The sequence below is a fragment of the Panthera tigris genome, chromosome E2, assembly GCF_018350195.1.
Source record: "Panthera tigris isolate Pti1 chromosome E2, P.tigris_Pti1_mat1.1, whole genome shotgun sequence".
NCBI lineage: Eukaryota > Metazoa > Chordata > Mammalia > Carnivora > Felidae > Panthera > Panthera tigris.
The window spans coordinates 31,226,742-31,243,457 of record NC_056674.1 but is presented as its reverse complement, the minus strand read 5'-3'; the positions used below and the strand labels follow the sequence as shown (position 1 = coordinate 31,243,457).

Sequence of the window (16,716 nt, the reverse complement as noted above, 5' to 3'; positions counted from 1 at the left end):
TTCCCTTTTTTTGCTGCAATGAGTTTGGTTGGGGTCTTGCCACTTGTAATTGAAAGAGTACTGACGAAGTCAGGGAGAGAAACACAGAACCCCGTAACTGCAACACAATGCGATGGGCACCACAGAGGTATCCCACAGGGTACAAGAAGCTCAGAACAACAAAGCAAAGTCAACTCTACTTGTAGGTAAGGGGATGTTTAATCGAAGTCTTTTTTTTTTTAATGTTTATTTATTTTTGAGAGAGTAGGAGAGAGAGAGAGAGAGAGAGAGAGAGAGACACAAGCAGGGGAGGGGCAGAGAGCGAGGGAGACACAGAATCTGAAGCAGGTTCCAGGCTCTGACGCGGGGGCTCGAACCCACGAACCGTGAGATCATGACTTGAGCCGAAGTCGGACGCTTAGCCAACTGAGCCACCCAGGCGCCCGTAAGTGAAGTCTTGAAGACTTAGCCGTCTGGCAACAAGAAAGGCGCAAAAAAGGATAGTCTATGCAGAAGAGACACAATGAGCAGAGGCAAGGAAGTACAAAAGGCATGGAACGTTGGGGAAGAAAAAACAGTCCACTGTGCTAAAGCCCTAAGTTCACGGCAGAGAGCAGATCGTGAAGGAGTCTGTACGTTCTGGGGATGATAAGGAGTCACTGCATAACCAGATCAGACCATTTCGCTTCTCATTTAACCTCTCCAGACCACAGCTGCTTCTTAGACCAGAATGAATAAATACAAATTGACACAAATATTAAAAAATCTTACCTGCTGATAAAATTCATCATCCTTGGGGGTCAGATAAGGAAGCCAGGTATCTTCAAGCTCCTCAAGAAGCCTCAGTTTCTGTTCAAAAATAATAATGATTGTAGGTGATTGAATATAAAGTGACCAAAATATAAGACAATCCCTTGTTTTGCCAGTAAAACAATACCCAGAAAACTTAGCCAACCTGAATGTGTAAACTTTTACAGACAGAAATGAGCTGAATGCCTATTATTTAATGTACTAATTTAATTACATACACTTAAATGACACATTGGATAAAGCATTAATTTAGCAATCATGATTTTATTCACTCTTAATATTCCATGAAACAATTTAATTCACCAATCTTGACATATTTCTTCAACTCAAGGTCTTTGTCATCACCGGAATCACCTTTTGAGACATCCAATACAGTTTTCTAAAGCAAATCTTCCTGTCTGTATAATGACACAGAATTTTCTGAAAATCCTTCTATGACACTAAACACTGGAAATACCAAACCAAACTATAGTATCCATTTACATAGTGTCAGGATATTTGGAAGATGTACTCATCCTATAAACATTAATCTGATATCATATCTACTTATGTATTACTTTTTGAAAGTAATCTTTCACCTCTAGACTAATTACTAATAAAAGCATCCTCACTTTTCTTTCCCAATTTTATGGCGAACATTTGTAAAGCATCCACAGCTAGCCCTGTCTGAGGCCATTTTTATGTCTTCCCAAATAGTACTACGCTGTTCAAACAAAGTAACTAAGAGAAGACCCCATATTATAAAGTGCTTTATAAAGAATCAAAGACATATAAGGTGACAGCTTCCTTCTGAAGGATTTTTTTGAATGTTATATTCAAATATATATGGAGGGTATGTGTCGTGTATGTGTGTATGCTTAAATGGCATTATATGTGTGTGTATACACATAGACATACACATAGGAATTATCTACATACTACAGAAAATTTCTCAAAGGGAAAAAAAACAAAAGAAAAACAACAGATTTTCAAATAAAACTGCAATAAAATGCATATTCTGGTTGTTATCGGCACCTTTATAAGAATTAGAAAATGGGGTGGGGGGGGGTTGCCTGGGTGGCTCAGTCGATTGAGCATCCGACTCTTGATTTTGGCTCACGTAATGATCCCAGGGTCGTGGGATCAAGCCCCACGTTGGGCTCTGCACTGAGTGTGGAGCCTGCTTAAGATTCTCTCTCCCTCTCCCTCTCCCTCTCCCTCTCCCTCTCCCTCTCCCTCTCCCTCTCCCTCTCCCTCTCCCCCTCCCCCTCCCCCTCCCCCTCCCCCTCTCCCTCTCCGTCTCTCTCTCTCAAATTAAAATAAATTAAAAAAAGAATTAGAAAAGGGCACGCCTTGCTCTGACTCATTGCAGCCCTATTCCACAGGGCATGGCTTGGTGAACACTAACTGGAATTTAGCCCCTACCTGCCCCAGTGGACACTATCTTTATGCAGTGACCAACCTGCTCAACCAGACCTGGGGGCCCTGACTATCACCCTCCCCTCTCCCAGGAAAGCAGCCTTCTCTCACAAACCCATCACAGAGTAGTCCAGAGAAAACACCCGTAGGGCAGAACTTAAATTCTTTTTGGATCTTTTGCAAATTATCCAAGGTAAATAAAGAAAAAAGGAATCGAAATATAGCAACCAGTTGATCTAAGAGAAACAAAACACTAAATCTTACTCATATAAAATCCTAGTCTTATTTATTTAGTGAAAGCTTTCTGCTTGGACTGTAGGTTTTATTCTCATCCATAATGATAAGACAGGTTTATCAGTTAAACAAGGAACAGTTTTCCTTTATGAAGAACCCATCTACTAACACAAACCATTAGATTAATCATTGGTTAAGTGGTTCATCTATTTTCAACATTAGCCATTATTTGGGACATGGAAAGAACTAATGATATTTCCAGGCATATACTTACACATTTATGACTTCACCACAGATCTAATCAAAATCCATACCTCAATTTTCACTTCAACCTCAGGAAAGCCTGCATTTTCCTATGAATCTTTTACCAGTCCTTTTTATAGATAGAATACTTAAATGCCAAAAAAAGAAAAAAAAATTAACCCATTGTTAAAATCCTTGAATAATTCAAAGGCATATGATATCTCAAACCTTGAAATGACTCCATCTTGGAAATACCACCTTAAGATCTCTGCAGGCGAGTCTATGAAGCTAATTTGTGTATAAGAAGGAGGACGGAGGCACAATACCTCTAAGGAATTAAATATTCTACCTTAATGAGATTAAAAAGCAATAGACCTGTCCTGTAGGTCAACAAGGATTGATGGAAGCTGAAATTCTGTTTATAGTTAATACTTTAGCTCTGTTATAAAAATAACAATTTCCCAGCTCAGTGGAAGTCCAGTGTATCAGACAGGTATAAAACATCAGAATTTGGAAGGGCTGTATCAAAAGGGTAAAATTCTATAGGAATGTGCCTACTACAGAGCAAGCTGAATATAAATGGTCTCCGTCCACTGGAAATTTCAATTTTGATACTGTGAGCATCATCATATCTATATGACAGGAGAGAATGAAGGTCCAGCAATCACTGAACTTAAGACCCCACATATGAAATCTGCTCTGTACATTCACAGCCTACCATTTTACCAATTAACTAATGAGATCAATTAAAAATAACATTTATCAACTTAAAAAAAATTCTGGTCCTATCTGCCTTGGTGAAATCAATCAGGAATTAATATTAGATTCAACTGGTAATTCATGAACATCACACATTCCTTAAAAATTAAGATTGCTTTAGCGGGGCACCTGGGTGGCTCAGTTGGTTAAGTGGCAGACTGCAGCTCAGGTCATGATCTCACGGTTCACGGGTTCAAGTCCCGTGTCAGGCTCTGTGCTGACAGTTCAGACCTGGAGCCTGCTTCGGATTCTGTGTCTCCCTCTCTCTCTGCCCCTCCTCCCCTGCTCATGCTCTCTCTCTCAAAAATAAATAAAACATGAAAAAAATCTTTTAAAGTTAACACTGCTTTATAAAAAGGCAAAGTGACTCTGGGCATGACTATGGAGAAAAAAAGTCCTCTCATATTCAAGAGTGCAAATGAGTACAATATCAATCAAAGGATGGCAATTGACGATTCCTATCAAAATTCAAATGCATCTGCCCATTGACTCAGAAATCCTACTTCTAAGGACTTTTCTATGGATATACAGTAAAACCTTGGACTGCGAGTAACTTGTTCTGTGAGAGTTCCACAAGACAATCAAACATTTCTAATAAACTTTAACTTGATAAATGAGCAATGCCTTACAGTATGAGTAGAACGTGATACCGAGCATCACATGATCACAACTGAGCCAATGGTTCTTGCAATTCACTTTGATATACAAGTGCTTTGGACTACAAGCATGTCTCTGGAACGAATTATGCTCGCAAACCAAGGTTTTACTGTACTTGTGTGGGGTTCGGAAGAATGTATGTCCAAGTTTACCCACTGGATCACTATCTGTAGAACAAAAGCTTAGAAACGTACTAAAAACCACTTGATTGTATACTTTAAAAGGATAAGTGTTTTGATATGTATGTTCTAGCTCGACTAAACGAAAAGATTAGCTCTAAAGCAAGGATCCACCCACAGAGAATGGTTAACTAAACTATGGTACATCGACACAATGAGATAAAATGCAACAGTAAGCAAGGATGAGGAAGTTCGCCTGTTAGTGAAATAAAAAGCTCTCCAGAATATCTCGGGAAGTAAAAGGCAACGGGCCGGACATGTGCTTGTGTGTCATACAGAAACATAAAGGATACGTGACAAACTATTCAAGTGGTTACCTGTCGGGGCAGAGGTGGGAAATGAACACGAGAGGACATGGGTGAAGCAAGACTGTTCCAAATAGTCCATATGCATTGTTTTTGATTTTTGAACTAAGTAAATAGGTGGCCTATTCAACATATCACCTCTTCTTACCTCAAACATACTGCCTACTGATTCTTAACGTAAAATTCAGTGTGAAAAGGCATGATGCCCTGAATTTTTTTACTCTTTTAGAAAGTGCATATTTTTGTGATGCACATGAAGCATACGGGGAGGAAACTCTCACAGCCCCGCACACCAAAGAGTAAAGAGGCAAAAGCAAACCACCCGGCTCTGACAATTTCTCTGTGTCAAATGCCAACCAGTCGGTGAGCACACACATTAAAATGCACTCTGGAGTGGACGAACAGGGTGCTCCTGGCTGACTGTCAGATCTGGCTTACTGCCGCTCCCCGGCCTGATGTACAGATAAATCCACACGGCTGGGCCCGACCGCACACCGCTCGGCTCACAAGCTTCTTTGCTGTCACGCTGGTGTCAAATGCATCAGGCGGCTCACAAATGCCACACGGAAGGCCAGAGAGTGCAAAACCCAAGCGCTCCCACCCGGTAGGAGGAGCGTATGAAGACCTTTCTGTAAGGGGCTACACCCATTTCCACCGTTCCAGCGAGTAAAGACAACGCGAACACAAGGCCTTAGGTAAAACACACTGCAACTCAAAACCACCAAGATTTAAAGTTGGAGCTCAAGGGGCGCCTGGGTGGCTCAGGCGGTTGAGCGTCCGACTTTGGCTCAGGGCATGATCTCACAGTTCGTGAGTTCGAGCCCCACGTCGGGCTCTGTGCTGACGGCTCAGAGCCTGGAGCCTGCTCCTGATTCTGTGTCTCCCTCTCTTTCTGCCCCTCCCCTGCTCATGCTCTGTCTCTCTCTCTGTCTCAAAAATAAATAAAAAAACATTATAAAAAAAAATTTTTAAGTTGGAGGTCGAACTTCAACCCTAAGCCTCTGACTCGCTGTGAAAAGGGAAGCTGTATCTGAGCTGGCAAATCTTGTTCTAGAGAGCTATGGTTTGAGAATCTTACAATAGTTACATAAAAAGATGAACCAGATATGAGGGGGTGTCTCACCTACAAATAAAGCGTATTTTCTGCAGTCTCGTCAGATTATGCTGCTAACGACTCTTAACTCTTTATCCATTTTTCATTTTCCACGTAATTTTCAACCTGTGAATCATATTTTATCAGGTTCAATAAAAATTTAATTTTGCTCTCTGATTCTTTTCAAAATGCAGTCACAAATAAAAGGCTTATGAATGTTCAGTGTAAAAATAATCATCCGATCTTCTGCGGGTTTCAAATAAAAGTGGGAAAATTGACCTCGTCCTTACGCAGGGTGTGAGTAAGTAAAACCTCCCTGAGGAAGACGCATCAAAACTAATACCACAAAGACGAGTAAGAAAGAGCTAAACCGAAAGCAGCATAAGTAAATATTTCATATCCACATATGCCATACTTGCAAGGGAAAAAACCGTAGTTCAACCACTTGAAGAAACTTAGTATTCGCTTTCCTATCCTCGCTGAAAATAATGGCATGGTGAAAATAAACCGAATTTGGGAGAAAAGAGAATCTGAATCCAGACTCATCACTTCCAACACGGGGTACACCCGAATCGGCCTCTCCAGATTTTAGTTTACGCATCTGTAAAACGCTGTTTCACCGAGTGTTGTGAAGAGGAAATAAAATCAGTTGCTTGTATTAGTGTGTTTTACAAGCAATAACCTATGCAGATATTTGGGAAATGGCATTCAAATGGGGGGAGGCGTCTGCATAACAAAGCATGAGCTAAGAAGCCACAAGTTAGTTCTAATACCAGTTCTACCCAACTAGGTAAATGGTTTGGAACTAGTCTCTTAGCTCCATGTGAGGTGTAAATGAAGACACATATCCAGAGATCGAAGAACAGTGCCTAGCACATAAAAAAAAACCTTCAATAAACTTCGACAACTACTTGTTATTTGCTCATCTCTGGGAAATACGTTTTATGTACCAGTTATGAGTTATCTATAAAAGAACCTATGTGTAACCCATCAAATTATACTTTATGACACAGATTAATGCTACATGAGAAATTCAGATATTAATTGGCTTGGGTGAACTACAGCAGAAACATATAAAAACTCTTCATAAAAGTTTATGTGTATACACACACACACACACACACACACACACACACACACACACATATATATACAAGGCCTCAGTTAGCTATACTGGTGACAGAAATAAAAATTATTGCAAAATTTTAGAACAGATGAAGAAACAAAAACCCACCCAGGGATATACAGTGACTGGCAAGAGATTACACGGCTGATCATGAGAAAATCACAACTTACATTCTCATTTTCAAGTACAAGGCCATTTCTGCTATACTCCACCATATCAATTCAGAGGCAACAAAAATTTTATCTTTTAAGAATTATCCAATTTGTAACTTAAAAAGAACATATAAACACCAAATCTTAGATAATTTTAATTAAAAGCCATCCTTTTTTTTTTCTTTTAATATAAAACAAATGCTTTTGCCACAACTTTTAGACACTCAAGTCTTAGCTGCTTCGGTAGCTCTACAGTGCGCCAAGAAATTCTTTTAAGAAATTTTCTGAGGATGTCTTGTTGTTGCCAATAATGGGAGCCAATGTCACTGCAGACCAAAAATCCAGGCAAAGTAAAAAATCACATAATCCACAAACATCGGGAAAAATTCTCAGGAGGACTTTGTTTCAATGATAACACAAAATTGGTCCCAGGCTGTTCTTTCTTTAAAAATCTTAGATCAGACTAAAAGGATCAAACTGTGTCTAATCAAAAATTACAACCATGGGAAGCAAGACAAAGTAACGGGACTTATAATGGAGAGAAAAATCAATCAATTGAAACTGGCTCCAAAATGGTACAATGACGGGGGCGCCTGAGTGGCTCGGTCGGTTAAGCGTCTGACTTCAGCTCAGGTCATGATCTCACAGACCGTGAGTTCGAGCCCCGCGTCAGGCTCTGGGCTGATGGTTCAGAGCCTGGAGCCTGCTTTCGATTCTGTGTCTCCCTCTCTGTCTGCCCCTCCCCTGTTCATGCTCTGTCTCTGTCTCAAAAATAAACGTAAAAAAAATAAAAATAAAAATAAAAAAAAAAAAACAAAATGGTACAATGACAAAATGAAAAGTACATTTAAAAAGCGATATAACTGTAGTTCATAAGTTCAAAACGTTGGGGAAAGACTGAACAGGGTAAGGAGAGAAACAGAAGAAATCAAGAAAACTGAATCATACTTCTAGACAGGAAAACCTCAATGTTCAAGATGAAATATATAAAGGATAGGATTCAAAGCAGATTAGATATCACAGAGAACAGAAGAGTGAACATGAAAACATATCAGTGGATATTATCCAGAAGGAAACACTGGAAAAAAAAAAAATCACGGCGAACTATGAGATGACTTTGAGCAGTATAATACATACAACTAGAGTCACTAAAGAATAAGCAAGAGAACGGGAAAAGGAAAAAGACTTGTCCAAAAATTTTCCCAATTTGATGAAAACTATAAATCCACAGATTTAAGAGAGGTATTCACAGAACCCTAGGCACAAAAAACATACAGAAATAACACTATAGCATAATATAATCAGATTACTTAAATTCAGTGAAAAGAGAAAAGCTTAAAAGCAGTCAAAGAAATCGTATATACACAAAAACACATCATAAAATGAAATATCCTACTGAAACAATGTTAGCCAGAAGACAGTGAAAACAACATTTTCAAATAACTGACAAAAGTATTTGCCCACTAGCTTTCTATACCAAGCCAAAATGTCTTTCAAAAACAAAGATGAAATAGACACTTTTGCAGATACAGAAAAATAAAAATAATGGAATACCAGCAAAGCTTCATTGTAAGAAATGATTAAAAAGGCAGAAAAAAAAAATGATACTGGATAGAAAGCTGAGTTGACGCAATGAAGAACATCAGAAATAGAAACTACATTGGAAATAAAATGACTTTATCCTCACCATTTAAATCTTTATGAAAGATAGCTATTTAAAGCAAAAACAATAGTATATTGTGGGGTTTATAATATATGTAGAAATGAAACATCTAACAATACCACAATGGTCAAAGAAAAATGGAAGTATTTTGTTATAAGATTCTTAAACTACATTTGAAGTGCAATAGTACTACTTAAAAATATATTCTATTAAGATACAGATATATGCTAGAAATGCTAAAACAACCATAAAATAACAACAAAGAGTTACAGGTAATAAGCCAAAAAGGGAGATAAAATGGAATCATGAAAAATCAATCCAAAAGGGAAAAACCAAGAAAAAAAAAAACAAAGGGTAAATTGCAAAATGGTAAAATTAAATCCAACCATATAAATAATCACATTACATGTAAACAGTCTAAACAACTCAATTAACAGGAAGAGACTGTCAGATTATGTTTTAAAAATATCAATATCCAACTTATCAAACTCAATACTCAAAATAACAAATAATCCAGTGACAAAATGGACAAAAGACATGAATAGACACTTTTCCAAAGACATCCAGATGGCTAACAGACACATGAAAAAATGCACCACATCACTCATCATCAGGGAAAGAGAAATCCAAACCACAATAAGACACCACCTCGCACCTGTCAGAATGGCTAAAATTAACAACTCAGGCAACGACAGATGTTGGTGAGGATGCAGAGAAAGAGGAACCCTTTTGCACTGCTGGTGGGAATGCAAACTGGTGCAGCCACTCTGGAAAACAGTATGGAGGTTCCTCAAAAAATTAAAATACAACTACCCCATGACCCAGCAATTGCACTACTAAGCATTTATCCACGGGATACGGTTGTGCTATTTCGAAGGGACACATGCACCCCCATGTGTATAGCAGCACTATCAACAATAGCCAAAGTATGGAAAGAGCCCAAATGTCCATTGATGGATGAATGGATAAAGAAGATGTGGTACATATATACAATGGAGTATTACTCAGCAATCAAAAAGAATGAAATCTTGCCATTTGCAACAACGTGGATGGAACTAGAATGTATTATGCTAAGCAAAATTAGTCAGAGAAAGACAAATAACATGACTTCACTCATGTGTGGAATTGAAGAGACAAAACAGATGAACATAAGGGAAGGGAAGCAAAAATAATATAAAAACCAGGAGGGGGACAAAACATAAGAGACTCTTAAATACAGAGAACTGAGGGTGCTGGAGGGTTATGGGTAGGGGGATGAGCTAAATGGGCGAGGGGCACTAAGAATACTTGTTGGGTTGAGCACTGGGTGTTATATGTAGGGGACGAATCACTGGATTCTACTCCTGAAATCATTATTGCAATATACACCGACTAACTTGGGTGTAAATTTTCAAAATAAAAAAGTTAATGTCCAACTATATGCTGCCTATAACAAACTGACTTCAAATATAAAGTAAATATAAAGTAAATATAAAGTAAAAGTAAATATAAAGTAAAAGGATGGCTACAACAATATGATTGTACTTAATGCCACAAAACTGTAAACTTAAAAATGTTAGGTTGTACACTTAAAATGTTTGCTACACATATTTTGTGACAATAAAAGATTTAAGAAAGTAAAAGAATAGAAAAAATATTTACCACAGTTATTCTAATCAAAAGAAATTTGAAGTAGCTATATTGATGCCAGACAAAATGAGTTTGAGAGCAAAGAATGTTAGAAGAGGTAAAGAGAGTTATTTCATAATGACAAAGGAGTCAATTCATCAAGAGAACATAGTAATCTTAAATATCTATGCAACTAACAACGGATCTACAAAATACATGCAGTAAAATCGGATAGAACAGCAAACAGAAATAGGTGATTTCACAATTATAGTCAAAGATTTAAATATCCTTCCCTCAACACTCAGTAGAACAAGCAGACAGAACACTCAGTAAGAATATAGAAGACTTGAACAACACTATAAACCAACTTAACCTAATTGACATTTACATAACATTTAACCAAACAATGGAAAAATACACATTTGTCTCAAATGCACACAGAACATTTGGCAAGATAGACCATGTCTAAATATGAATATATATTTTTGAATCAGGCCATTAAAAAATACGTTCTCTTGAGGCACCTCAGTGGCTCAGTTGGTAACACGCCAACTCTTGATTTCGGCTCTGGTCATGATCTCACCGTTTGTGAGTCTGAGCCCCGCAACAGGCTCTGTGCCAGCCTATAGCCTGCTTGGGATCCTCTGTCCCTCTCTCTCTGTCCCTCCCTTGCTCATACTCTCACTCTCAAAAATAAATAAACTTTAAGATTAAAAAAAATGCTCTCTGGGGGAGAATGATGTCAAGAACATAGCTGAGCAAGACATCACTCAATTGTATACACCCCCTGAACAAAAACAATTTGGCATCCATCCACAAATAAAAGTGCCTTTGTGAGAGCTATAGGATCTCATCATACACCAAGACTCCCTGTAGGAGTCTCGCCCACCTGTGTAGCAAGTAATACGTGTACAGACCTGGGTTCACTATAAACCCAAATGTGGCCCATGAATGGGCTCCAGTCCCTTTAGCCCAAGATCCAGGAAACCCTGAAGAACGCTGACTTAGACAATTATCCACAGAAAAGACAACCTTTGTGGAAGTGTAAGAGTCCAGTGGAGAAGTTCCAGCACACCATTGGAGCAAGACAAAGCCACGACTAGACACGTCAAAAGGGTAAGAGGAACAATTTGTTTGACTTTACCCACATTATTTCTCCCACAGTGGGGCACAAGTTAGCGCGAAGAGTACCCAACACTCTTGTTAGGCCATGATTTTTCCCACGGTATCAAGTGAAACTGTGTGAACGAGCACCTAGTTTCTCCAGGTATTATGGGATGCTGCCAAAGAGGCCTATTTTTCTCCCATCTCACTGAGAGTACCAAGTGGTGACCTTTATAACTGGGGGGTAGGGAGCACCTGGGAGAACAATAGTCAAGGCTTAAAATACACATAATAAAGGGACAATTGCTACTAACCATACCATGGACTTCACTGGAAGGCCAAACCACAGGTGCTGGGGTCGCCCCACCCATTGATCTGATCCCTCCAACTGACCCATGGGAACCCACAGTGCTCCACAGTCCTCACCCACAAACCTCCATTCTGCACGCTCCCTGTGCACACTCCTAAAAGTGACAAGAACAAGCCATTCCAGACAGCTGGGGAGTATGCACAGAAAGCCGTTCCAAATCTGTGGACCAAGGAGAGATCACAAACCTGAGTATTTAGCACTTCCCTTGAAAAAGCACAAGGGAAGCAGTCAGTACTCAGTCCGGTGCTTCGCAGGATTGAGAGAAGACATACAAGACCAACAATTGCATCACAAGAGAGACCAATAAGTGTACAGGGGTATCCTTAGAAGGTTCGAGAAAGCCTCAGAATCCCTAGTAGGGCTGACAGAAAGTATTTCTCTCTGGAAGTCAGTCAGTCAATATTGGAGGATCCAGCAATGCAAGACTTCAAGGAATATGAAATATCAGGGAAACGTGACACTATCAAAAGAAATGCAGTAATTTTCTGGTAACCAGCTCTAAAGACATGGAGATCTGTGATATGCCCATTAAAGAATTCAAAGTAGCTGTTTTAAGCAAGCTCAATAAGCTATGAGAATACAAAGAAAGATAATTCGATGAAATTAAGAAAAACATACATGAACAAAATGAGAAGTTAAACAAAGAGACAGAAATGATATGGGACCAAACAAAGTATGAAGCTGGAGAACAAAATGAATGAAATTTAAAAAAACAAACAAACAAAAAAACCAACAACAACAGTATGAACAACAGAACAGATCAAGCAGAAGAATCTGTGAAGGAGAAAACAGGATCTCTGAAATTATCCAAATAAAGGAGAACAAGGGAAAAAAAAATGAAGGAGTGAGGAAAGCCCATGTAAACCATGAGATACCATCAAGAGAAGCAGTACGTAACTATACTGGACTCTAACGAGGAAAAGTAGGTAGAAGGCATATGCCAAGAAATAATGTCTGAGAATTTCCCAAATCTGGGAAAGGATTTGGCCATCCATCCAAATTCACAATGTTCTTAGGGTCCTCATACAGATTCAAATCAAAAAGGTCTAATCCAAGACACATTATAATAAAACTGTCAAAAAGTCAAAGTCAAAGAGAGAATTTTTTAAGTTTATTTATTTATTTTGAGAGAGAGAGGGAGCGAGAACATGGGGGAGGGGCAGAGAGAGAGCAAGAGAGGGAGATTCCTAAGCAGGCTCCCTGCTGTCAGTGCAGAGCCTGACTCAGGGCTTGAACCCATGAACCATGAGATCATGACCTGAGCAAACCAAGAGTCAGTCACTTAACTGACTGAGCCACCCAGGTGCCCCAAAGAGAGAATTTTAAAAGCAGCAAGAGAAGCTTGTCACCTACAAGGTAACTCCTACAAGGCTATGAGTGAATTTCTCAGCAGAAACCTTACAGACCAAGAGGAAGTGGGGTGTTACATTCAAGATACTGAAAAAAATGCCAACCAAAACTATCAAAAATACTTTACCTAGCAAAGACATCCTTCAAAAGTGAAGAAAAAACAAAGACTTTCCCAAACAAAGTCTGAGTGAGTTCATCACTACTAGGTATGCCTTACAAGAAATGCTAAATAAAGACTCCAAGCTGAAATGAAAGGACACTATTTAGTAACATGAAAATATACAACATACAATTAAAGTACGTAGTAAAATTCAGAACTTTATTACAGTTATACTGTAATATAACTCTAATTTGTGCTAGCCAGTGATCTCTAGCAAAAAGACTAAAGGACAAAAGCATTAAAATAACTATAGCTACAATAATTTGTTAATATATACACAATATAAAAAGAGATACATTGTGACATCAAAAACTTTTATAAAAAAGGAAGAATAAAAGGGTAGAGTTTTTGTATGCAGTTGAAGTTAAATTGTTATCAGCATAAAACAGTCTATTATATCTATGAAATCTTTTATGGAAGCCTCACAGTAACCACAAAGCCAAAACTTATAATAGATACACAAACATAAAGAGAAGCATATCAAAGCATACCACTATAGGAAGGCATCAATACACAAAGGAAGACACCAAGAGAAGAAGAAAGGAACAAGGGAACTACAAGAGAGCCAAAACACAATTAATAAGATGGCATTAGTAAGTCCTTTCCTATTCATAGTTATTCTAAATGTTAATGGATTAAATTGTCCAATCAAAAGACATAGAGTGGTTAAATGGACTTGAAAAAAAAAAGATACAACTATATGCTGCCTACAAGAGACACACTAAAGATTTAAAGACACACATAGGCTCAAAGGGATGGAAAAAGATAGTCCATGCAATGTGGAAACCAAAAAAGAAAAGGGAAAGCTATATATACAAGAAATAAACTTTAATTCAACTGTTACAAGAGACAAAGAAGGTCACTGTATAATGATAGAGGGGTCAACTCATCAAGAGAATATAACAACCATAAATATGTATGCACCCAACATTGGAACACCTAAATACATTAAGCAAATACTGACAGATCTGAAGAGAGAAATAGACAATGATATAATAATAGTAGGGGATTTCAATACCCCATCTTGACAATGGATAAATCATCCTGTTAGAAAATCAATATGAATACATTAAACTTGAACCATATTTTAAACCCAATAGACCTAACATATATAGAACATCCCATCCAACAGCAGCAGAATACACATTCTTCTCAAGTGCGTATAGAACATTCTCTAAGACAAACCATATGTTAGACAACAGGTCTTAGCCAATTAAAAAAAAAAAAAAAATGATACCAGGCATCTTTTTCAACCAGAATGGTATGAAACCAGAAATCAATAACAAAAGGAAAGCTGAAAAATCCACAAATAGCAAATTAAATAACACACTCCTGAACAACCAACTGGTCAAAGAATATATCAAAAAAGATTTAAAAAAATTTTTTTTAATGTTTATTTACGTTTGAGACAGAACACTAGAGGGAGAGGGGTAGAGAGAGGGAGACACAGAATCCAAAGCAGGCTCCAGGCTCTGAGCTGTCAGCACGGAGCCCAACGCGGGGCTCAAACTCACGGACAGCGAGATCATGACCTAAGCCAAAGTCAGACACTTAACCTACTGAGCCACCCAGGCACCCCCAAAAAGGACTTTCAAAAATATCTTGAAACAAACAAAAATGTAAACAACATGTCAAAAGTTATGGTATGTAGCAAAAGCAGCTCTGAGAAGAAAATTTATAGTGATAAATGTTTACATTAAAAAAACAGATCTTCAATAACCAACCTAACTTTACACCTAGACAAGAACTGAGTCCATGTTTGCAAAAGAAGGAAATTACCAAGATCAGAGCTGAAATAAATGAAATGGAGTCCAAAAAACAATGGAAAAGAACAACAAAACTAAGAGCTTATTTATTTTTAAAGACAAGCAAAATTGACAAAACTTTAGCTCACCAACTAGAAAAAAAAAAAAAAACAACTCAAATAAATCAGAAATGAAAGAGGAGACATTACAACTGATGGCACACAAATAGAAAGGATTATAAGAGACTACTATGAACAATTATATGCCAAGAAATTGAATAATCTATAATAAATGCATAAATTACTAGAAACGGTCACCTACCAAGACCGAATCATGAAGAAACAAAAAAATCTGAGCATTACTAATAACAAGTAAAAAGGTTCAATAAATCATCAAAAACCTCCCAACAAAGAAAAGCCCAGCATCAGATGGTTTCACTGGTTAATCTACCAAACATTTAAATAAGAATTGATGTAAATGCTGTTCAAATTTTTCCAAAACATTAAAAGGGAAAGAACACTCCCAAACTCATTATACAAGGCCAACACCGCCCTGATACCAGAGCCCAGTAAGGATGCTACAAGAAAACAAAACAACAACAAAAAACTACAGGCCATTATTCCTGAAGAATATAGACATAAAAATTCTACCAAAAATATTAGCAAACCAAATTCAACAGCACATTAAAAGAATCATACACTATAATCAAGTGGTATATATACCATGTATACACGGAAGTTTAGTAAAAATAAATAAGTTAAAAAACCACATTAATAAAATGTAAGATAAAAATCATATGATCTTTCCATTAAATGCTTTAAAAAAGCATCTGACAAAACACAACACTCTTGGCATGATAAAAGTTTTGATATAGAAAAAAAATGTACCTCAACATAATAAAGGCCATACAGGACCAGCCCACAGCTAACATCATACTCAATGAAGAAAGGTTCAAAGCTTTTCTTCTAAAGTCAAGACAAAACTGTCTATTTTCACCACTCTTATTCAACATATTACTGGAAGTCCTACTCAGAACAATTAGACAAGAAAAAGAAATAACAGACATCCAAATCAAAAAGGAAGAAGCAAAGTTGTCTCTTGCTGTAGCTGGTGTGATCTTATGAACAGAAAGATCCTAAAGACTCTAGCAAAAAACTTTTAGAATAAATAGATTCTGTAAAGTTGCAGGATACAAAATCAGCACATAAAAATTTATCATGTTTCTCTACACTAACAATGAAATACTGGGAAAAAATAAATAACCCTATAATAACAACATAAACAATAAAATACTTAAGATTAAATTAACCAAAAAGATGAAAGATTTGTATACCTTATAAGACTTGGATAAAACAAAATGAAGACAGAAATAAATGGAAGGTATCCCATGTTCATGGATGAGAAGAATACTGCTAAAATGTGTATACAGCCCCAAAGCCTTCTGCAGACTCAATGCAATCCCTGTCAAAATTCTACTGGCTTTTTTCACAACAACAAAAAAGCAATCCTAAACTTACAAGGGACCACAAAAGACCGGAAAACAGTCAAAGCAATCCTGAGAAAGAACAAAGTTGGGGGCCTCATTTTTCCTGATTTCAAACCATACTACAATGCTACAGAAATAAAAACACTATGTTATTGGCATAAAAACAGACACAGAGAGCACTGGGAAAGAATCAACAGCCCAGAAATAAAATTTCCTATATGTGACCAATTAATATTTGACAAAGTAGCCAAGAATACTCAATGGAGAAAGGACAGTCACTTCAATTAATGGTGCT

At 37.6% G+C, this 16,716-nt stretch overlaps 1 protein-coding gene across 6 annotated transcripts in view; it reads right to left on the bottom strand.

Annotated features, from left to right (window-relative positions):
* Positions 1–16,716, bottom strand: part of FTO (FTO alpha-ketoglutarate dependent dioxygenase) — a 387,882-nt gene that overhangs the window by 276,174 nt on the left and 94,992 nt on the right. For all 6 annotated transcript variants that reach the window (XM_007096676.3, XM_042968315.1, XM_042968313.1 and 3 more), the window contains exon 2: positions 751–828. In XM_007096676.3, coding sequence (XP_007096738.1) covers positions 751–828 — 78 coding nt within the window. The remainder of the gene's footprint in view (positions 1–750; positions 829–16,716) is intronic.